The sequence below is a fragment of the Paroedura picta genome, chromosome 1 (genome assembly GCF_049243985.1).
Source record: "Paroedura picta isolate Pp20150507F chromosome 1, Ppicta_v3.0, whole genome shotgun sequence".
In the NCBI taxonomy this organism is placed as follows: domain Eukaryota; kingdom Metazoa; phylum Chordata; class Lepidosauria; order Squamata; family Gekkonidae; genus Paroedura; species Paroedura picta.
Window position 1 is genome coordinate 157,258,599 of NC_135369.1, and position 25,031 is coordinate 157,283,629.

The 25,031-nt window shown below is 42.6% G+C and overlaps 1 protein-coding gene across 6 annotated transcripts in view; it reads left to right on the top strand.

The window, feature by feature from the left end:
* Positions 1 to 25,031, top strand: part of SNTG2 (syntrophin gamma 2) — a 349,056-nt gene that overhangs the window by 161,244 nt on the left and 162,781 nt on the right. For all 6 annotated transcript variants that reach the window (XM_077309803.1, XM_077309812.1, XM_077309826.1 and 3 more), the window contains 2 exons: positions 20,251 to 20,294; positions 20,392 to 20,433. In XM_077309803.1, coding sequence (XP_077165918.1) covers positions 20,251 to 20,294; positions 20,392 to 20,433 — 86 coding nt within the window. The remainder of the gene's footprint in view (positions 1 to 20,250; positions 20,295 to 20,391; positions 20,434 to 25,031) is intronic.

The window sequence follows — 25,031 nt, forward strand, 5'->3', positions numbered from 1 at the left end:
ATCAACTGGCAACCAGTACAGCTGCTTCAGCACAGGCTGGCACAGACCCTCCAAGGGGTCCTAGTGAGGACCCTAGCAGCTATACTTTGTACTAGGGTTGGGTGCTTCGGCACCCAAAGCAGCTGTTCGCTCCCGATGCAGCCAGCACCTGCGGGGCGGGGAGGGGAGACGCGGGTGTCGGAGCGCCAGCAGGTGAACTGCGTGTGTGCACCTGCCGGCGCACCGATGCCCATGCCTCCCCCGCGGTGTGGCGCTGGCTGCGGCAGGAGCGAAGGGCCGTTTCGGGCGCCAAAGCGCCCGACCCTATTTTGTACCAGCTCTAATTTCTGGAACAGGGCCAAGGGCAGGCCCGTTGTAGAGCTAGTTACAGAAATCCAACCTGAAGTGACCATTGCATGCCTTTGAAAGGCAATTGTGACTGTCCCTGAAATTTTTTAATCAGCGGCATCCTCTCCTCAAATCATACCCTCAAGAAATTCCCTGTATTTTTCTTCTCCTGATTTTGATTTGTTCTGCCTGAGCTGGAAGATGTTACACCGTCTGGCAGCCCACATCCCGAACATGCTTGGGGACAACAAATCCTAATTGCAGCTCCTGTGTTCCAGTTTGTGTTATATTTAGGATGTTTCCAAAGCTGTGCTGTAGTGAATTGGACGTTCCAACAACAACAGTGTGTGTGTGTGTGTGTGGGGGGAGAATTTGGCATCCGAAGCACCCAACCCTACGTACTTACAATCTGACAATGACATACATTAATGGCAAGGCTAATATGGATAATTTGAACAAGAAAGTATTCTGATTTAAGAATCTCAGTCTCCAGGTGGGAACTGGGGATCCCCTGGTTTTACAGCTCATTTCCAGGCAGAATTGGTCTTCACTTTTAAGGAAATTGTGCTCAAGCCTCGATAGGGTAGAACGTAATGTAAAATTAAATATTAAAATTTATTAAATTAAATTAAAGTTTAAAACACCCTTCTGCATTCCCCTGTTCTCTCACAACAACAATCCTGTGAGGCTGAGCGGATGTAACTGGCCTGAGATCACCCAGCAAGTTTCCATGGCAGAACTAGGCATACAGACCTGGGTCTCCTAGGACCATATTGTGACATTGTATCTATATGCAAGATGTGCAAGCCATTTTTTTCCCCTGGAGAAAATGGCTGCTTTAGAGAGTGGACCCCATAGCATCAGTCTCCACTGAGGTCCCTCCCTGGAACCTCACTCACGGCTCCACCCCCGAAGTCTCCAACCCAGAGCTGGAAATCCTATTGTAACCCCGTGGAAAGTAGTAGTCCCCCTACCAAAATAGTGAGGATTGCATAGCAAACAGAAGCACATGGAAAGGACAATAGTACTAGCAACATAATGACTGCCGCTTTTCCAGTGAATAAAGCCTAAGGGTGTTTTTATTTTACCTTAAATAGCTTATTGGCCAGGAACCTTTTCAAACCAAATGGTCACGTACTATGACAATGCCCCTTGCTCCCTTTCCCACTTCTGTTGACACTGTGAGGCTGGGATATTATACTAACCTTTTTTTTTTTTTGGTTCTGCTGTGTTGGCATCTGCTACAGCACTCAGAGTCAGACAAGCAATAAGAGGAAGACAGAATTGGCCTCTGTTGAAACAGAATGATGAATTTAGTTCGCCAAAGCATGTTGAAGTCCACAGCAAGGAAAAATAGAATAAAATCTGATATGATGGGACATTTAGCAGGGTGGTTCTTATTTGGATGCCAAAACTGATAGTTCTAAGGGGGAGGGATGGTCATACCTATTAAAATGCTAATGCTGATATATTACTTGCTCTCTACGGTCCTGGAAACATTTTGTATTTATGCCAGTTTGAGTGAGGGATTCAGTGATCAGGGGAAGTCCATAAATTATGGCTGCTTTTAAATGGTATATTTTCAAAACTCTCTCTCTGTGAATACATATGCTAATTTTAAACATTTGAAACTCTTAGGTAAAATACTGATATAGATATAATATTGTGTATATTTGGTCTGCAAATCATTCTGCGTGTACTTAGAAGTATTTTGTCAGCTTTACCAGCAGTTGCAAGATGGGTGTTAGATGAAACTACAGAACTAAAATATAAAACTACCTACCCTGAAGATAGAGCCTTTTGTGGCACAGAGTGGTAAGGCAGCAGAAATACTGTCTGAAGCTGTCTGTCCATGAGGTTGGGAGTTCAATCCCAGCAGCCGGCTCAAGGTTGACTCAGCCTTCCATCCTTCTGAGGTTGGTAAAATGAGTACCCAGCTTGCTGGGGGGTAAACGGTGATAACTGGGGAAGGCAGTGGCAAGGCCACCCTGGATTGAGTCTGCCATGAAAACGTTAGAGGGCGTCACCCCAAGGGTCAGACATGACCCAGTGCTTGCACAGGGGTTACGTTTACCCTGAAGATACTGATTGTTCATGGATTGGGGCCTCTCCCAGTCATGATGGTTTCATGCCTCTCCTTTGAATGAATCATTTTTTGTTTTGTATTGTTCAAAACCAAATAATCAAAACATGAACCATTAAGTACCATGTTTAGAAAAAAGACAAAAAAATCTATATATTACAGATGTTTATTAAGGGTATAAACACTGTTTGTATTTGTGCTGTGTAAGCTCTGGACTCCGGGGAATGGTAGAGGACAGGAAGGCCTGGAGGATCATTGTCCATGGGGTTGCGATGGGTTGGACATGACTTCGCACCTAACAACAACAAAGCTCTGGAAGTCCCATAAACATAAAAAGCTTTAAAGTCTTCTATGGATGAGAAGCATACACACTCCACGTCTACTCCATGTTTAAACTGATATCTGATAGTACAATCCCAAACACAGTTATTCTTCTAGAGAACTGATGCAGTAGTTAGAAGAAGAAGATTCTTATATGCCAGTTTTCTCTACCAGAAGGAGTCTCAAAGGAGCTTACAATCACCTTCTGTTTCCTCTTCCTACAACAGACATCCTGTAAGGTAGATGGGGTTGAGAGAGCCCTGATATTACTGCTCAGTCAGAATAGCTTTAACAGTGCTGTGGTGAGCCCAAGGTCACCCAGCTGCCTGCACATGGGAATCTAACCTGGATTGCCAGATTAAAAATCAGCACACCTAACCACTACACCAAGCTGGCTCTTGAGCATTGAACTAGGATCTGTGAGACCCACTCATCCATGGAAGCTTCCTGGGTGACCTTAGACCAATATTCTCTCTCAGAGCCTTCTTCACCAATTTGTTGTGAAAGTAAGATGAAGGAGAGAACTGTGCTTTGGGTCCCCAGAGGTGGACCCAAGTTTTTGAAGTCAATAGTCTTAGGAGGACATAAGGATTTATAATTACAGTGTATGCCACCAAGCATGTTCATTACTAAAATAAAATTTACACTGTGGAGTTCGCCATTCATATTCATCTTCCTCACAAGACACAAGCTTGCTCCTTTAGCAGCCATATTCACTGTTAGAAACTGTTGCAGCGACATGTAATAGCGCTTTGTTTAAACGCGGACTGCTTCTGCATTGGGAATTTCACTGCTCCAGCTCCCATGTGGGAGCACAAACCTGTGGTGGACGAGGTGCACCAGGCCAAATGCTCCCCCCTGTGGAGCAGGAAAAGGCAAGGCAACCTGCCCTGGCTCGAACTCCAGTCTGCAGCCCTGCTTAGCATCCAAGATATGATGAGATCTGGCTAGACTGGGCTATCCAGCTGCGCAACTTTACCGGGTAGGAATGGGAATAAACTAGAGCCATTGAGGATCCACAGTCTCCACTGTCTATACAGGCCACCAATGTCCTGCCTATTGGGCTGCTGTTGTTAGCATCCCAGCGACTTAACTGCCCTAACTCTGCAGCATCCCATTCAAAAGGAATTGAAAAGAAGGAGCTAGGGAAAGAACTAGCTCTTTCTGTTAACCAGACCACCTGCAACCTCAGTTTCTGCTTAACTCCTGAACATTCACATTGTATAAGCCCAACATTCATAAAGCAAAATAGAGGAATTTTTACACAGATAACTGGGGTGAAATGTTATCACATAATCTCACATGCTGAACCTAAGAAACGGGTGCAAACTGCTAGAAGCAGAGGGAATAGACCTTTATTTATTTAAATGTGATAAATTCTCTAAGCATGTAGGGTATATATTCTAATAATCTATTGGAAGATTGTTGTAAATAATAGTCTTGTTGTAAATAATAGTCTTATTGATTTGCACAGTAAATCACAAGATGTTGACTTTTCTGCTGGGAAGTCTAGCACGCTGATCCAGATCCAGCTTTATAAATGCAAATCAGCATACCCTGGACCCCACTCCCTTTTCATAAGTTATAAGTCAGGCATGTAGAGAAGACTTACAGAGTTACCTGAAGCAGAGTTGCATCCTTCAGTTGAAGCCTTGGAAGCCTCCGTTTAAGATTGGACTGGTATTTACATACCAAAATTCTCCCCATGCCAACTTTGCTTAAGGTTTATGTGACAAAGCATTTTTTAATCACTGTAATGTAATGCATATCCCACATACTACCAGTGACTTATACTGCAGATATGTTTTTTTTTTCCTGCAGCAATATTTCTACATTAGCAAATGATGAAATAAATCTCAGAAAATGGCTCAGAAAAACTGAAGAGAAAGAATGAATGAGTTGATAGTACTTGTTACCAAACTAAGGGTGTTTCCGCACAAGGACCAATGTTGCCAATTGGTTCCACAAAGCAGAAACGCTATTTTTAAAATTGCAATCTTGGCATTATGCATACCTGCCTTTTTAGTGGAATCCAGTAGCGTTTCATTAGTTTCCCACAGGTTTCCGGTCTCACAAAAATCGCTAGACAGGAAGCAATTTTTTCTGTGCTCTATGCAACGAATCAACGAATATGCGTTGATTCGTTGCAACGGAGAGACCCATCTAGCTGGCAGCTGGCAGCTGGCATGTGAGCTGGCGATTCATCATTACCACGCTCCCCCGAGTGAAAAGAAAAATCCCTCCACGGGCGCGATTTTCGGCCGAAAATAAAGAGAACTTGCAAACGGGGCTGTGTTGTGCTTGGGGACTTAGGAGAGCTTTAAAGCACTTCTGTGGAGGGACTGTAGCCGGAGAAGCCTCCTTGGGTGAATGAAGCCTCGCTGGTTCATTGCTTTCTGCTCTCTCCGAGAAAAAACAATGGCGATAGCTTCGCCGGAAGTTTGGAGGAGAGAGCCAGGGGGAGGGACTTTGTTGGAACCGCAACAATGGGAACGCACAGGTCTTTTTCGCTAGTGTTGCAGGTTGTTTGCAAGAGTGTAGTGCTTTTCGGAGGGTGAATCCACTTTTCCCGATTTCCCTTTAAGCGCCACAATGAATCGCTTTTTGTGGGACTGTTTCAGGAGTGTGGCAGATTGTGTGCGACGTCTTGTGGAAGTGCAAATTAGTAGCGTTTACAATTTGAAGCCTTCTGCTACATTAAAGTTGTGCGGAATTGCCCTAAATTTTCCCCATGTTTAGCTGTTCATTTGAACATCTCAATAGCAACCCGTCTCCCCCCCCTCCCCATTACTTCTCCCTGTTCATTTTTTCTTCTTGTTATGGAAGTTTTTCACATCTTTGGGTTGTCTTAAGGCAAGAAATAATAAGATCTCTAGTTGACATCCAGTGTCATCCTTCGAATGGAAAGCTGGAAGACACTAGGCTGTTTTATTTCCTCATAAAACTTTAAATAGTCATTACTTTGGTGGATTCAGCATCACATTATTCAGGTCAGTAAGCCTTTTTTTACCTGAGATATTAATCGCACCTATGTTAGTGCTAATCTCCCTGTTCAAGTACTTCCAGTAAAGTCCATTGAGGAAAAAATACAAGCTCTAGAAAACTGTTGTTGGTAAAGACTGGCTGGAGCCCATTGGCCAGGCAGGATACACCTGTACCAGTTTGTCTTAGTCTCAGCTGGCAGGCTGCCCTTCATCTCCACCATGGCTGCTTATCTCCAGACTATAAAGATAAGCTCACCAGGCAAAAATGGCCACTTTGGAAGGTGGACTCTGAGGTATTGTACCCTTTTGACACCCCACCTCTGAACCTCAAAGAATATTTCTAACTCAGGGGTAGCCAACCTACAGCCAACATGGAGATCTCCTGGAATTGCAGCTCATCTCCACAGGCAAAAATAGCTAATTTGAAGGTGGGGAATCTGTCGTAGTTTTTCCCAATAAGGTTTAGGAATGCCAGCCTCCAGTCAGGATGTGGAGATCCCCTGGAATCACAGCTCAACTCCAGGCAACAGATATCTGTTCCCCTGGAAACAGTATCTATTAAGCCAGATTTAGGGTGGTTGCGCATGAAACAGGGTTGCCAGCTCCAGGTTGGGAAAAACTATGGGGGGTGAAGCCACAGGGTTTGGGGTGGGAGGGACGTTATTGTGTTATAAAATCATACAGTCCACCTTTTTTCCAGGTGAGCTGATTTCTGTTCTCTGAAGATGAGATGTAATTCTGGGGGTAGCCCAAGGTCCCACCTGGAGGCTGGAATTCCTAAGAAGCTTATCTCCAGAATTAAACCTCACTGGCCTGAAAGGTGTCAGTGAATACAAGCAGTATCATTCATTCATTCATTCATTCATTCATTCATTCATTCATTCATTCATTCATTCATTCATTTATTCATTCATTCATTCATTCATTCATTCATTCATTCATTCATTCATTCATTCATTCATTCATTTATATGCCGCCCTCCCCGGGGGCTTAGGGTGGTTTACATAATAACATAAGAACAATACAATATAATTTTCTCCATTCCCCCTCCCCTTCCAGGGGTCTCAAGGAACCGTCCACATGCCCACCCCCTCACTACAATACTGTGAGGTAGCCCAGGCTGCTGGAAAGAGCCCTATGCCTGATCAGAGATGCCCTGAATGTAGCAGCTGTACAGGGAAGCTCTACGATCTCCACCTATGGTCTGAGATGGTGAGAGAGAGAAGCTGCTGGCAAGGAGTTACATGACCAGCCCTCTGAGGTGGCTTTGGGCCTTCTTCCCATGCCTCCCAACCCCACAGGATTCACAGACTTGTCAGTCCTCACGGGACTTGGTCCCAGAAGCCCTTTCCCTTTAGCCAAAGCGGGAAGCCTTCAAGAAGGAGGGCTACATTATGGAAAGCAAAAAAAAGAGGCAGTGTTTCTGATGGACTCATTCAGGCAAGGCATTGTGATGGCAGATCTCATTCTAAATATCTCTCTTGGTGAAACTGTATCTGAGGCCGGGTGTGTGCACAGGGACGGTTATACCCAGAACCGAATGTGGCTGGTCACCAAAGTGCCTCTGGACTCAGCCATTGTTCAAACATCTTTTAAATGCTAATTTTAACTGTTCAAGTATTTAAATGTTTGCTGCGGGTGCATCTCCCATGTGTTGCTTCTTCCCCACTCCTGTCCCTTTAAGCGCTCCTACCGGGCCTGTGGGGGCTGGCTAGCCAAACATTCCAGAGCCTCCTCACATGGGCAGTGCTGTGTCTGGATGTTTAGCACATCATCAGAAATATGCACATTATTATATATGTTATTGTCTATTGCAGTTCCTTAAAAGGAGTGATTTTTTTTCTTTGCACAAAATAGTGAATTTAATACTTGGTTCAAGTAATAGATTTGGAAACTTAAAAGTAGTTCATAGAATCATAGAGTTGGAAGGGACCTCCTGGGCCATCTAGTCCAACCTCCTGCACTATGCAGGACACTCACATCCCAGATTCAAATGAGTAGCCATGTTGGTCTGAAGTAGCATAATAAAATCAGAGTCCAGTAGCACCTTTATGACTAGCAAAGATTTATTCAAGGCGTGACCTTTTGAGTGAAAGCAAATGGGTTCGAGGGGTTTGATCGGCTGGTTTGGCAGGGAGGTATCATGTGGCTGTGTTTGGATGCTGTGATACAGTTTACTAATGTAACAGGATTAACTTTTGCTTATATATTCTTCCTGTAATAATGGTCAGTTCTTAGTCTGACGAAGAGTGCTTGCACTCAAAAGCTCATGCCTTGAATAAATCTTTGTTGGTCTTAAAGGTGCTACTGGAGTCTGATTTTATTGACTCATATCCCTATCGCTCATCCACTGTCACCTGCCACCCCCTTGAGCCTTCACAAAATCAGCCTCTCTGTCAGATGGCTCTCCAGCCTCTGTTTAAAAATTTCCAAAGATGGAGAACCCACCACCTCCCGGGGAAGCCTGTTCCACAGAGAAACCGCTCTAACTGCCAGGAACTTCTTCCGGATGTTGAGACGGAATTTCTTTTGACTATCAGGCGGCGACTAATAAGGAAGACGCTACTCCTGCTGGCATTAAAATGGCCGCAGCCTTTATTGCTACCTCCCCTCAACGGAGGGTTGGCCCCACACGACCAGGCTAAATCGGCAGCTCGTCAGACAGCAAGCTGTCTGAATGCTGCGACGCGGAGAGGCCGGGACGCTTCGGCTTTGGCCTTAAATAGCCTACACCCGGCCTCTCCACGTGACCAGGGCCCCTGAAGCCCGCCAGCAGGAGGCCGCCGCTTCCCCGCGCCGCCGCAGCGTCAAAAGGCGGCCGCGGTAAGTCTCGTCCTTTCATTGAATTAATTTCATCCCATTGGTTCTGGTCGGTCCCTCCGGGGCAAGGTAAAGTTACAAGGCAAAGTTCTTTGAATTTTTATGGCAGAGGTGGGGTTGACAATTTTTACTTTAAAAATGCAGCTTAGCATGTACAAACTCCCTAAGATATTTTTTGTGCAAATCCACAGGGAGTGTATCATACATGTGGAATATTATCAACCTCTCTTAGCAGACAGCAGCTCATCAGTTTATTACCAGAGCGTAGTGAATCCCTTCTTTCCTTCTTCCTCCCCTTCTTGATTTCTTAGTTTATGCCAGAATCTTAGAGTCCAGTATTATGAAACCAAGATTCACCTGCCCAAGTTTCTAAGAACATCCCTCATTCATTTACACAAATGCACACACAGTGGAGTGAAGAGCAGAGATAAAGTACCAAGAGCCATGCAGCTGAACATACTTTCCGGCCTTAGGAAGGTCTGTGTGCCTGTTCAGCTAAGTGGTCTTTGGAGTGGCAGCACCCAGAACTGCCTGATCTTCATGCTGTTCTGCTCGCCAGACGAAACAGTAATGCTCACCTGGACCACAATTCCACACTTTCTGCCTATGCAGATTCTTGCAGCCAAAAAAGGCTGCCTTGTCAGAAGGAGAACATTCACAGAGAATCAGTCCAACATATCTCTTCCTCTGGAAAATACTTCTCAGATCATTTGCCAGGTTCTTTAAATGTCCTGGTGTTGTCTTTCAGTCAGAAAGACAGGTAAACATCCAGTCAGTCTAAGATATCCAGCACGGTTTATTCCCTGCAGGGGATCCAGGTCTCTAGACCACCATTTTTTGAGTTTTAATAAAGTAGTGCAAGCAGAATAGAATATTCTGGATAGGATGAAATCTGACCATCAGCTGATTTCCAAGTTTCATTCTGTAGTATCCAAAGTGGCTGACTGTAATATGACTCTTTTGGAGTGGAAACTCTTTGTTCCCACCCTATTCCAACAGAACCTCCTGTGCTCCTTAGGAATCACTGGAGCAAAATAATTGATTTATCATGGAGAAGGAACTTTAGACACTTGCAGCTTGATGGCTCAATCTCTGTTTCCTAGGCTGTTTATCTGTGGTCATTAATCTCTTTTCTGTAGAGAGTGACATACTTAAAGAATTAAGGGATGAACTGAAGAAGATTTACAGCCAGTTCCTCTTTGGACTGTGTCTTTTGTGGAAGTGTGGAAATAGTCACTGACAGGCACTGGAAATAATTTTTGATAGATAGCGTTGGATCTGTAGAAGATCTACACACAAGTACCAAAAAAGCAACTGAATATAAAACCCTTCTCACAGCAATGCGGTAACATTGAAATATAAGGATTATGGAGCTTGTTCCAGAGGACCAGAAGATCATTTTTTTTTTAATTTCAAAGAAAAATGGTGACATGAGTTATACTCCTTGAAATGGTTGAAGTATGAACAGAAATCTTGCTGGGTCCACCCATTAACTTTCAGGTTTAAATGACTGGCAGCCATTTCACCAATTGATTTTGATCCCTCCTTTGAAGAGGGGGGGGGGAGTGAAATCAATTGGTGAAATGGCTGCCCATCATGCTAGCAGTCTATTTCACTTCCCCCCTCCCACTTGGAAGGGAGGAGCTAAACAACTAATGGGTGAATCGCCCTGCTCAGCTGCTACGTTTCAATGACTTTAATCCCTAAACTAGACAGAAGAAATGTTCAGAACCAGGACAAATTCATTATAAAATTTTGAGACTCATGAACTGGTTTGTGTTCCCTTCCCTGATCGGGTTGGGAGAAAACCATATAACCTCCTCTGAACTCTTCCCCCCCCCCCCGAAAAAAAGAAGGGGATATATGTGTAATACATATACAGTCTGTTGTTTCTAAATCACGCATAAGCTTCATTTTACTGACTTTTGAAAATCCGTAGTTTTATTAATGTGCAGGACTTAAATCCCTAATCCTTTGCTTCCTTTCCCCTTAGGACTGTTTCAAGTTAATATTCTGATATGAAAAAAAAAATCATATTGTCTCTTTATTACCTCTGTAGTAAGCTTATGTTAGAGCATCATATCAATATAATAACCACGAGGCTGTAAATAAAGCCTATGAAGCTGTGTTTTGATTGATGTGCCATCTGGGGAAACCCAGAAAGCAACTACAGAATAAAATACATTTTAGATAAAATGATCGGGTTGGCAGCATGAGTTTTTCCATTATCCAGAGGTTGCAAGGAATCACAGGAGAAGCATCATCCTGTTAATCCATGATAGCTTCTGAGATGCAGGCAGCACTGTCTTCCTGGCAATCAAATCTCCCTCCTGTATTTTGTCTCATTTGGACAACCAAACATTCCATAGGATATCATGTCAGAAGCCTATAAATGAGACCATGGATTCTCCCAAATTATAGTCCTGCCAATGTTCTCTTCCATCAGCCAAGCACTGATATAAAATCTTGGTACTGTGTTCAGGTTTAATTCCCGGTGGTTTACAGTAACTGTATTTATTGGAATATTAATATGCTTACCTTTCTCCTGATCAACCTGCAGTGCAATCCTAATCAGATTTACACCTTTGTAAATCAAGTGATTTCAGTGGTGTAAAACTGTTTAGGATCACACAGTAATTTGCTTTTAATTAAGTATTCAAGTTTTTGCATATTTCTGCTTGCTAAATCTGCATCATGATAAATTAAGCTTCAAATTTTAGCATCAACTTTCTTGAGGCAAAGCTCATATCCTTAGATTGAAAATAACAAATACACTGATACATAAATATGTATGTAAATAGCAGATATGTAAATCACAAGTCCAGTTTGTTAATATAACTCTGGTTATCTGCTCTTGTAGAGCCTCTTATGGTGCAGAGTGGTAAGGCAGCAGATATGCAGTCTGAAAGCTCTGCCCATGAGGCTGGGAGTTCGATCCCAGCAGCCGGCTTGAGGTCAACTCAGCCTTCCATCCTTCCGAGGTCGGTAGATGAGTACCCAGCTTGCTGGGGGATAAACAGTAATGACTGGGGAAGGCACTGGCAAACCACCCCGTATTGAGTCTGCCATGAAAACGCTAGAGGGCATCACCCCAAGGGTCAGACATGACCCGGTGCTTGCACAGGGGATACCTTTACCTTTATCTGCTCTTGTACATTCTCCATCTACCAGGAATAAAAACTAGGGACATGGGATTTGATTCAAATCAGCTGAAAAGTACCCAAATCAGCCTAGATTCAGGCACAAATAGATCAAATCTGGTCTGAATTGCCACTTTCATATAAATTTAAATGGCCAAATCAACCTTGTTTGAATCACTGAATTGTGATTCGGAGATTCAAGTAAGGGACTATTTAAACTTTAAAAGATAAGTGAAACTTTAAAAGAAAAGTTCAGTGTTTGTATTTTCTGGTCTCTGCAACCCCCAAGATGCTAAAAGATTGGATTGGGGATCCAGTTCTAGGGCCACCCCAAGAAGTTGCCTCCATCCAATCTCCATTATGTCCTATGATGAGGGGGGGGGTCAGATTCTCTGATCTGCATGTAAATTCTCACCGTAGGAAATAATGGACTGTTGGTCCAATCTTTTTTGCAATGTGGAGGTTCTTTTGAGGATAGGCTCCTGTAGCCATGCTGCATGTTTGGTGCCACTGCCTCAAAACCCTATCCCTAGAGCTGAGAAAAGACAAAAAGGAAAAAATTCCCATTGGCTTCAATGTCACCATTGGTTTCAGTGGCACCAGATAAATTTGGATTTGATCAAATTGATTCAACCAAATCCAAAAAAACCATGAGTAATTTGGATGAATCAGATTTGTCTTGAATCAGTTTGGACTGAATCTGAAATGGCCCAAATTTCTCTTCCCTTGAACATCCCTAATAAAAACATCTTTACAACTGATTCTGTGTCCAGACAGCTCCAAAATGTGGTTTGTAAATTCAGATGTCACAACAAATTACAGTTAGTACCGTGGTTACCGTATTCGCTATACATCCAGTTTAAAATCTGCATTTGATGCCAGCAGTTTTCCCTGAACAGTCTGGATTCAGGTATCACAACTATCACAACTACCTGGATTCAGGTATCACAAGGAGTTGATCAAGCCATTGTTTATAAACTGGAGTTTAATATATTTTACTACAGACTCAGTCATACAAAAATAAGCCAATGTGCTTGTATAATATGATGCAAGATGGGAGACACAGCAATGGGCAGCCACTGCTGATTCTTACAAACATTGTGATCATTTTAACTCTACATAGGTTGTTTGGGATGTGGTCTAAGGTCGCTTCTTGTGTACAAGTTTGAATCTTCTGCAGATGATTTGCCTGTATCTTTGTAGTTCTACATTCTACATTGCTCACACTATGTCAGCCTAGGCAGTTGACTGTTCACATTGTCGCTTAATTTTGAGTGCCTTATCCTATTGCTTTGTTCTGTTGTATTGGTTACTATGTACCTTGCAGAACCAGCTTCCATGCGCAAAAACTTTGTTGATCTTAAAGATGTTCTGTTGCTTCATAGCAATGTAACTCCCCACCTGAATCTATGTATCTTACACTGTATGGTCACATTGTGGCTTGTGTTACTAAGTTTTGTACTCCCAGTACTATTCCATTATCCTTTCAATGTTCTATACCAGGGGTAGTCAAACTGCGGCCCTCCAGATGTCCATGGACTACAATTCCCAGGAGCCCCCTGCCAGCGTTCGCTGGCAGGGGGCTCCTGGGAATTGTAGTCCATGGACATCTTGAGGGCCGCAGTTTGACTACCCCTGTTCTATACTATATGATGACATTTTTTTCACTCACTTTGAACTCGGTAATCCACCGTGAGTCTCAACGACGATAAGCTAAATAAAAATAAATTTCTATACTTACAATGAAACAGCAATACGTAACAGAGCTTCCATTTTGAAAATACACATCTTATACTAGTTTTGTAATCCTGAACAGCTATTCCTCTGCATACAGTAACTTCTTGAAATACAGTGGAACAGACATACTACCACAAAGCAGATTGTTATTCTTAAAATACAGCAACATGAGGAGAGGAAATGAAAATAAATGCTGCCACAGTTGCCATTTTCTTGGCTTTGCCTTGTTGCTCCATAGTTTAAAGGGGTCCATTCAAACCTCGCCTAAGGAAGGTCTGGCCAATGCACTTGGATGCTCTATATTTCGGAGTGCAGACGTAGGGTGCAGGAGGGAATCAACGAGTGTCAAAGCAGACAATATGTTCCATTGTCATCTCCCCTGTGACAATTGTCATATCATTATAATTGATAACTAAGTATGATCATTATGATATGTATATGCTGACCTCCTTCTCACCAATCTGGGATGCTTATCTCCTTTACTTCTGTTGGTTTATTGGCATTTATAGGTGCACTGAAAATTCTACACAGGACCTGGTCTGTTCTCTACCTAAAATATAACAGTGCACTATAGAAGAATCTAACAGATTATTTTTAAGCACTCATTTAATAATGTGCTAGCTGCCATCAATATTAGGAGCAGAGTATTATATCCCTTCAGTACACCAGATCTGCAGCTGTAGTTTTGGAGCAATCTAAGAATTCCTTTGTCATCTTTACCTTTTAGATCATAATAATACAGTTTCAGCCCCTACGAATGATAAGTGTTATTTGCAGTGTACAATTTATGAGGACAAAGCTTGGTCTTTATTGTAGATGCTCAATTGTATTCATTTTGCTGCGAACGAAACAATCTTCTTGAATCCTCAATGATGATGTTTGGGTTACAGCTTTTTTGTATTTCTCTAGTAATAAGGATAGCAATAGTTTCAGCCCCTAATACATACCTCTGACATTTTCAGACTTTTAGAAAAGATATTTCTGTGCCATTTCATTCAATTTCTCACTTTTCTTGATATAGAAAATAAGAATAAAATGGTCATTATAGAGCACTCTTTTTGAAGGCCAAGCTAATCGTGAGCTCTTGCCAGTCAAATTGTACAGAACGTACTCGTGTTCCTTGGAAGATCAGGAACAACTCTTCAATGCATGGTCACGTAAACCTTAAAAATGAGAATGTTAGAATTCTTTTCATATAACACAAAATATGTCCTAATCGTTGACAAAGTAATTTGTGACACATTAATTATCTTGCCTTTATAAAGAAATTCCTACAAAGCAGCATATATTATCGAACAGGAAATGGCAGAAGTAGGATATATGTCCAAATACTGCTTGAAATTTAACTTTTACACTTAGATCTAAAATGCAAGTTATGATTGGGAGCATCATGTTTAGGCTGGATGGAACTGACATCACAAGACTCCATGTTTTTTCTTCTTCTTTTCTGCCACCATGTATTTAATTGTGTGATTACTTTCCACCTGACTGGGAAAGAGGCTTATGCATGGATCAGAAAGAATCAGACAATGGGACCCATTTGTGATTTCTATATTCAAATGTTTACCAGAACATTGGAGGAAGATATCATTAGGAAGCAGCTTCCACATAGCGTAGTGTTAAGCAAGACCATTTGTTGAGCCAAAATAAAAGATATAGCATGAATTGGGCTGACATTAGAATACACAAGCTGGGCGCACAAAAACAGGAAGATACTAATTTAACTTAACTTTTATGAAGATTTAGACTGTCATTAGAAATGTTAAAATGTGATAATATAGGATGAGATTCTCATTTGTTTCCTTGGGACACAGTGTGCAGTGTTTTCAATATTTTCATACAAACCTTGTCATGAGTTGCTAGTGCACTTAAAAAGTAAGTGATGGTCACCAGCTCAAATGTAATTTGAATACAATTAAGTCCACTGAATTATGGTTGTATCTTGTATCTTCATGAGCCAAGACGGTGTTTTGGGGACACAGCTGTAAATTGTATTTAGCTGCCAACATATCCCACTCTTGTGCTGCTGCTAAATTTGCCATTTGGCATAAGGCATTCATGCCTTTTCCACATCTAAAAGATCCCATGTTGTTATTTCATCTATACCTGTTTTATTTAAAATTTCCAATGTACAGATTTATCTATCCCTTTTCAAAAACTAAAGACTATACTGGGACTGTATGGGAGGAGGAGAGGTTGGACTGCAGCAGCAATTTACCCATTGTGCATAAACATATAGTTAAGCCTAGACTTCTGTAACTCACTCTATGCAGGCCTTCACTTGTCTTTGGGCCAGAAATTACAGTTGGTACAAAATGCAGTCACTAGATTCCTCACAAGATGATCTTGGAGGACAGGTATCCAGCCAGTCCTGAGTAAGTTGTATTGGTTGCCAATTGTGTACTGGATCAAGTTCAAAGTTCTGATACTCACCAAGGCCATCCGCATATCTGAGCGGCCATTTGTCTCCTCATGCCCCATGCAGGACTCTTCACTCTATGGGCTTGAATCTGCTGGTGGTTCCCAGCCCACAAGAGGCATACCTGGCCTCGACTAGAGCCAGGGCCCTTTTCATCCTGGTCCCGACCTGGTAGAATGAGTTCCTGGGAGAGCTGAGGGCCCTGACAAAGCTAGCATAGCTCCACAGGGCTTGCAAGATGGAGCTCTTTCTCCAGGCATTTGGTTAAAGCCAGGCTAGGGAAGATCTGGGTCCCTCCTCCAGAGGCCAGATGCCCCAACCATCTAGGGCAAGAGATACATTGCAGTTCAGCTTTCATCCTGTCCTTGAGGTGATGGTGGCTCTGGTCATCTTGATGGACAACTTCTGAAGGCAGCTGGATCTAGGTGGATAATCATTGCTGTTTCTATTGGATCTGACATTAGCATTCAACATTATTGATCATAGGCTGTTAGCCCAATGGCTATCATCAGAATTCAAGGCACAGTCTTAAAATGGCTGCATTCTTTTCTTCAAGATCAAGAATAGAGGATGGCACTAGGGGAGAGAACATCCCAATTGGCAAGCCTTAGTGTGTGGGTTCTCACTGGGAGCCATTCTCTCCCCTATGTTAATTAACATCTATATGTACCCCCTCTCCCAGCTGGTCTGGGATTTCAAATGTTAAAGCCCTATACCAGGGGTAGTCAAACTGCGGTCCTCCAGATGTTCATGGATTACAATTCCCATGAGCCCCTGCTGGCAGGGGCTCATGAAAATTGTAGTTCATGAACATCTGGAGGACCACAGGTTGACTACCCCTGCCCTAAACGGTTTGGGACCTCTATGTCTATGGGACCACCTCCTCCACTATGACCCAAAAAGATAATTAAGATCAAGCATCCCAAGCATGCTGGAATCCCTGGCCCCAAAGAGGTAAAACTGGTCTTGACCAGGGCCAGAACTTTTTTGGACTTTGCCCTAATATGGTAGAACGCTCTCCCAATTGAGCTCAGGACCCTCCAGGTCCCTAAATATTTCTGGAGGTCCTGTAAAACTGAGCTGAAAATGCTGGCCTCCCTGCTTGAGAATCCACCTAACCACCCACAGACTAAATATCATCCAACCCCTCAGGAGTTCTGAAATTGTAAAATGGTCAATTTTATTATTTTATTATTATTCATTAGATTTGTTTCCCATCATTCTCAGCCTGCTGGCTTGTGGCAGTTTACACTATAAAACCCCACATCAATAAAACCCCACTAAAACCCCCATTAAACATAACATTATGCAATGCAGTGTGGTGGTAAAAAATCAATCCTTCCCCATAACAGTACGTCTACCGCAAAGGTGGCAGAGGGGCTATATCAGCTGGTCACCACCCATGATGTTCCGAAGCAGGTGGTGTTTCTTCCTGAGGGGGAGTCATACCAGATCTTCTTCTTGCACCGGCCTCAGCCATAGAACTGGCAGAAGGCCCTGTGGAAAGCCGGTAGCTCCCACTGGGCCCTCAGCTCTTCTGGGAGCTCATTCCACCAGGCTGGGGCCAGGGTTGAAAAGGCCCAGGCGAGCTTCCCTGTTGCTGGGAACAACTAACAAGTGCATACCTGCAGACCGCAAAGCCCAGTGGGGGGGGGCATAGGGCAACAGGCAGTCCCTCAGATACATGGATCCCAGACTGTGATGGGCCTTGAAGGATAATGCCAAAACTGTGAACCTGATCCAGGTTGCACCTGGTAGCCAATGCAGCTGCCTCAGCACAGGCTGAATATGGACCCCTCCAAGGTGTTCCTGTGAGGACCCTAGCGGCTGCATTTTGCACCAGCTGCAATTTCCAGGTCAGGGCCAAGGGCAGACTTGCATAGAGTGACTTACAGAAACCAATTCTGCATGTGACCATTGCATGGATCACTATGGCTAGGTGCTCAGAAGACAGATAAGGTGCTGGTAGCCTTACATGAAAAAGATGGAAAAATGACTGGCAGGCCTGTGCCTCCATGGACAGCAAGGCATCCAAGGCATCCCTGGTCTGCTCTCGTCCTTCCAGCCTTAGGATTTCTATCTTGGAGGGGTTGAGTTTCAGGCGACTGTGCTTATGCCATCCAGCCATGACTTCCAAACATCTGGCAAATGGTTCCAGGGGGAGACTGGGTGGCCGTCCATGATGGGATAGAGCTGGGTGTCATAAAGGTTGCATAAAGATGTTAAACAGAGTGGGGATAGCACCACCCCCCTGAGGGACTCCACAAGGGAGACTACAGGAGCACAATAACTTGTTACTCGCTGCCACCCTCTAGGTACAGTTTTGGAGGAAGGAGCATAGCCAACCAAGGGATGTACGCCATATCCCCATCCCGTCGAGGCGGTGGACCAGTAACTGTGGCTGACAGGTCTAACATCACAAGAATGGCCAACCTGTCCCAATCCAGCTGGTGCTGGAGATCATCTAGCAGGGCAACCAGTGCTGTCTTCAACCGTAGCCAGGACGGAAGCCAGACTGGTATAGGTCGAGAGCCGAAGTTTCTATCAAGAATGCCAGGAACTCGTCCGCAGTAGCCCTTTCAACTACCTTACCCAGAAATGCAAGATGCAAAATCAGGCAGTAGCTGGCCAGGTCCTGTGGATCCAGCTATGATTTTTTAAGGAGAAGGCGAACCACCGCTCCCTTCAGCTAAATGTTATTTTTTATTATTTATATTTTATTTTTTAATAATAATATTGTTATTTCTATCCCACCCTTCCAGTTCTCTTCCAACAATATTTCTATTTGTTTTCATCTGATGTTACCTGCCCTAAGTCAATTGACAAAGATGGCATATAAATTTATTTATTTATTATTATTTTCAGTATTACATGATCACCTGATCACTCAACACTGTTCCCTGAATATAAAGAAATGGCAGTAGTGCAATGCAGTTGTTTGATAATGCCAAGCCTCTGATGCAGCCTTTCTCAATATTTTTATCGTTGAGAAACCCCTGAAACATTCTTCACGCTTTGAGAAATCCCAGAAGTGGCATGGTCATGCAGAATATGGTTAGGAAGCATAGCTGGGTACATGCCTACTTGGGGCCCCTCCCCTTTCCACCTCCTCTGGGCCCATCATTGGCCATATTGGGAGGGGTGAGTGGATCAATATAACTGTATATGATCATATCATCTGATAAATGTTTAACAAATTTAAATATATATATATATATATACACACACACAAATTAATTAACTCCCACCCATTTGTGGAACCCTTTCAGGGCCATCAATAAATCCCAGGGTTTTGTGAAACCCTGATTGAGACAACCCACTCTAATGACTTCCTCAGAATTTATATGATAGTGGAGTAATGCTTTTTTGAAACCACTCCAACTTCAAAAGTTCTCTACTTGTGAGAGGGTAATATCATGTTTTCAAATAAGCAGTTCTCACATGGCCTGTCTCCATATTGAGATTAGCACTATGTATTGTTTTTACTTGTGTCTGAGCCAACAAAATGCATGTTTATGCCAAAGGTTGTTGTGAATATTTGTCACAGTAGTCTCAGTTTCAGGAGTGGTAGCAATTTTAATTAAGTATAAAAATGTAGACTTCCATGTGAATGCAGAAGAATATGAACTAAGGACACTGAACTGTTGGTAGCAGCAACACATATGTGAACTAGGTCATTAATAATCTAGATTTTTGCTATTCTGTAAAACAACTTTTGATGAACCACTGGGTCAGAATGAAATGCATAGGTATGTTCTGGGATGTTCAAAAGCTTGTATTCATTATTTTATATTATTTTGGCTGGTCTGGATAAAAGATTGGTTTTAATGTCACCTTTTCAAAAAACAGTAAGAATAAAGATACTGCATAGTACTTTGGTATGTGTGCTGTTGGCAAGGTGACATTCCTGCTAATTTCATGTTGGTGAAACTTTGTAAATTACTGGTGGAAATGATAAATTACATTTCTCTATGTAATGAAGTGGATTCATAGTTCATGCCAAATTGCTTTATTAAATTCTGTGTGCATCCCCTTTGATTATAGTAGTCTTTGCACATCTTTTCAGGAGGAAAGAACAAGAGATGCAAAATTCCTATTTTATTGCCTTACCAAAGCTAATGAAAAATATGACTCACCATTCTTCCATAATTTGATGAAATCCATCATTAGTGAGAAATGACATTTGTATTCCATATTAAGTAATCTTTTGTGACTGGAAAGTAGCTCTCTTAATTTTCTTAGAATTGGTACCAATCTCTTTAGCTTTACTGAATGATTGCTATGCTACTGGCATTTTTACAAGAGAGGCAGTTTTAGAAATGACTGTTACAAGAACAGTACTTGAAACAATTGCTGTAGCAAAATCTGTCATAATTTAAAGTCTCTCAATTAATGTGTGATTCTTTTATAATTCTACAGCGGACCAATCCGGAATGTTATTTATAGGAGATGCGGTAATGCAGGTCAGTTTATTCTATATAGTTGATCCAAGCTTGTCACTATTTTCCCATTCTTGAAGCCTGCTATTTACCTAATATCTCACATGTGACTTTATTATAGGTCAATGGCATAAATGTAGAAAATGCTACCCATGAAGAAGTGGTAAGTTCTGTATTTTCTTTTGCTCCTTTTCCCTTTGTGCGCCATTTCCCCCGGAGAGCCAGTGCAGTGTACTGGTTTACCCACAGCCCAACGCCTGTATATATGTGGAAATCCATCTGTGGAGGACCTGCCCCACTATGTTTTGGCTTCCCCCTGTACTCCGAACCCAGGGGTAAATTCCTTGCCAAGTTACAACCAAACTCATACTCCACTTCTGATCTTGACAAAGTCACCTATCTGTTATCAGATGTCGACCCCGATATCTCATATAGGGTGGCACTTTTCGCTCTGGCCACCAGGAAAATCTGAGCCAAAGCTTTTTTACAGGAGTCCCCACCTTGATACACCATGTTTTTCTTATTGTAACTCAAATAGCACTCGTTTACAGTTTTATGGTCGCAATATTGGAGAAATATTGTTTTATTCGTATTTGTACCATATTGTTTTTAATTATGTTTTGTAATGTCCTTTGGCTATATACAATAAATGTTGTCGTATAGTGTAGTGGTTAAGAGTGGTGGCCTCTAATCTGGAGAACCAGGATTGGCTAGTTACAGTTCTCTTAGAGCTGTTCTTTCACGGTAATTCTGTTAGAGCGCTCTCAGCCCCACCCACCTCACAGAGTGTCTGTTGTTGGGAGAGAAAGGGAAAGGCATTTGCTTTGGGGCTCTTTGGGGTAGTAAAAGGCTAATGGTAGTAAAAGGCTACAAAAAAAAAAAAAACCCCAGCTCTCTCTTGCTGCCTTTGTTTTCCTGATTGTGTGAATTTTTTCAGTGCACGCTTCAAATTATAAAAATGAGTTCAATTAGTTTTTTTTTTTTTAATATAGGCTGTGCTTTTCTTCAAGAGGTGGAGGAAGCGGTTATTCCCCATCACACACATTTTGTAACAAGTGATGAAGATGCTCTGCATGACCATTTATGCACTGGGAGCTTCACTGCCCCATCCCCCTATCAGGAGGACAGATAGGGGGTGGATGAGGTGCACTGGGCCAAATGCTCCCCCGTGTGGGTGCAGGAAGAGGTGGGGCAACCTGCCATGACTAAAACTCCACCCTGCAGCCTGGCATGAAACCTCCAGTGCATAAACGGTCTATGTGTGTATGCTTGCTGTCTTTTTTCCTCAAAAAAGAAGCTTGAAAGGAAAGCTGCAATGTTTGAGCAACTGTGGCCTCTTCAGAGCCAGCAGCATTGCCCATAAAAACAAGTACTCCAATTGACCTTATCTTGCCTGCCCCCCGGATACAGAGCTTAGAAAAGAATATTACATTTTTAAGGACAGTGAGAAGAGAGACAATATCTTCTAGTGTTAGTTTATTAGCCTAGCTTTGGCATATTTATGCAGTTATGTTTGCATATATATGTGTAGTACATTATATATCAAAGGAAAGTGTGATGAGGTTCTCAGAGCTGGGTGAAGCCATTTAGGTGATGTTAGATTACCGGAGATTGCAGAGGAATACCTGGACTTTAAATTGGAAATTTAAATTGGGATCATGCACCATCTCAGCGATTGTCATGTGGTTTTGTTCCACCTTGTACTCCTTGAACTTACTTCCCCGCACACGTACATTCAAGACTCAAAGCAGTACATTGACCCTTCTTCTTCTGGTGCTGGACTTCTTTGGGCCCAAACTGTAAAGTACTGTGACACTTCAGGGCTGCATAAATGACAGATCACCTAATATTGCAGCCTAGGAAGGGACATGTATTCCATATGCAGAGGAATGATTTTGAGCTGCAGCTCACCTTTATGTGGTATTTTAGAATGAACGAAGGTACAGCTGATACCCCCTTCTGCTGTATATCTTTCGCCTCATCTCTATGTACTCTCTTCTTTTTCTTATTCCCTCTTTTTTTCTGTTGCGGTTTTCCCCATTGTTATCAGTATGCAATAAAAAGTGTAATAACTAGGAGCTTTTGAGGATGGGGCATGGAGATCACATTGCTGTTGGATTCCACCAAATCCTAGAGTGGCAGGATATCTCTTGTGAGTTTAGCATGGAAATGACATAATACTGTCTCATCACCTGATATTTGTGGGGCAGTTTTTTCCCTTTCTGGTCTACCAAACAGCGATTGGGGGTCGTCATGGACTTACAGTAGTATTTTCACAGCAGTAGTTATTTTATTCTAGTTACATATGGGGTTGACCTAAAACCATCCTTCCCCTCCATGTAATTAAACTGACCATTTAACTGAGTAACTGATTGTCCTACCATAGCAAGAGACCTGGCAACCCTAGTAATAACCCAAAGCACACTTTGTTGAAAGTATTGTTGCTGAAGGCTCATGAGTTATGGTTACTAGTTTTCTTGATCCATGCTCCATCCCAGCTGGATAGGAGAAATGACAGCCTATTATGTGGTAGACCTCTGCAACAACACTTTATATGTTTGAAATGTGCATAAACCATGCTCTGCTTATAGTGTCCAATGCTGTGAAGAACTGCTAAAAATATAAAAGTATAAAAAACAACAAAATATACATATGTAAAAAATAAACAGCACCAAAAAAACAAAGAAGAACCAAGTTAATAAAAACCAGGATCAGTAAAACAATAAAACTCATAATACACTGCCAAATCCTAAAGGAACTGTGTAGCGGTTAAGAGCAGCAGCTTCTAAACTGGCAAGCTGGGTTTGATTCCCTGCTTTTCCACATGCAGCCAGCTGGGTGACCTTGGGCTAAACACAGTGCTGTTCTCGTAGAGGAGCCCTGTCAGAGCTCTCTGAGCTCCATCTACCTCACAGGGTGTAAGTTGTGGGGAGAGGAAGGGAAGGTAATTGTAAGCTACTTTGAGACTCCATCTGGTAGTGGAAAGCTGGGTATAAAACCCAACTCTTCTTCTAAAAATGTTGAAACAAATCTGTATCATGGAATTGCTTCTCTCTGCCTTGTTAAATGGTGATTTTATTGTGCTTTCTTTTGACTTGTGCCTTATTCCTCTGAACTGCAGTAAAGTATACTTACATGTAAGAAGTTGGCAGTGTATTCCTCTATAGCTGATGGATGACTTCATGGGTATGATTGCTCCAAGCTGACTTACTGAAAAGGAATGACTGTTTGGTTTTAAGGGGCTATTCTGCAGCTAAATAGACCATTGCTCCCAAGGTGGTAGCAAAAGTAGAATTATATGTTGGGGTTGGGAATTGCAGGTTGATAGGAAAGAAAATAATGCCTTTCTATATACAACCCAAGAGCCTCTTGTGGCGCAGAGTGGTAAGGCAGCCGTCTGAAAACTTTGCCCATGAGGTTGGGAGTTCAATCCCAGCAGCCGGCTCAAGGTTGACTCAGCCTTCCATCCTTCCAAGGTCGGTAAAATGAGTACCCAGCTTGCTGCTGGGGGGTAAACGGTCATGACTGGGGAAGGCACTGGCAAACCACCCCGTATTGAGTCTGCCATGAAAACGCTAGAGGGCGTCACCCCAAGGGTCAGACATGACTCGGTGCTTGCACAGGGGATACCTTTACCTTTACCTTATATACAACCCTTGTCACAATCCACATCTAAATCCATAATTATGCCCAACTTCTGGTTATTTCTTTGTCAGATCCTAAAAATCAGGAGAAACTTTGGTTTGGGTAGGCAACAAAAAACTCTGAGAAATAAGGCAGCTATGGGAAAATATGTTAATGTGGTATACTAAAAGGTTAAGGAGGTCAAAATATAGGTCAGACACGTGAAGCAGCAACACAAAGCAAACCTAATCAGAAAGGCAAGACCTGATGCCAATTTCACATCAGCAGTTTTGGAATAGCAGATGAAGGGTGTGGCTTTTACAAGGGAACTGTGTCCCCAATAGTGATAGGAGTGGCATTACTGTAGCACTGATTTTCTTGCTTCTAAGTGCTAGTTGCATGCAAGCAAGGAGTCTATGAGCCAAAACAGAATCAGGAGGACCACATATCTTTGTCCACCAGTAAAAGGAAAATAGCATGCACAGTTCAGATTGGAACTGTTTGGGGAAAATCTCAGGTACAAAACTAGAAGTGTGCCCCACTGACATTGTGCCCCAGGACTGATAAACCTAGGGCAGGCTTTCTGTAAAACCCTGGGGTTCTTACCAACCCTGGAAGGGTTTCCTGAAGTTAATTTTTAATATATATATATTTTAATTTGTTACATATTTATTGGATGATATGACTATATATGGTCATGTTGACCTGCCCCCCCCTTCCCAAAATGGCCAATGATGTGCATGGAGGGGAAGAGAGAAAAATTGAGAGAGAAAAGTTGGTCCTGAAAGACTTAAGTCTGATGGGAAATGGTCGTCTTCTGAAGATGACGTGAAGGAAGTGGCAGGCTGCTTTTCTGTCTTCAGGTGGAAAGCCGCTGAGGGCTCAGGCCTGTGGGCTGTTTGTTGGCAGAATGACCTTGCAGTCATTGGTGATTTTAGAAGGTGGGTAGAGTATTTGTCTGATATCTGTCCTCAGATTTCTCCTTTCCACTCTGTAGTGGCACAAGCTAATTTTAATATTTAGAATCATAGAGTTGGAAGGAGCCATACAGGCCCAACCCCCTGCTCAATGCAGAATCATTGTAAAGCATCCATAAGTCTAGTTGCTGCTAAAGACTACCAGTGTGGGGGAGCTCAC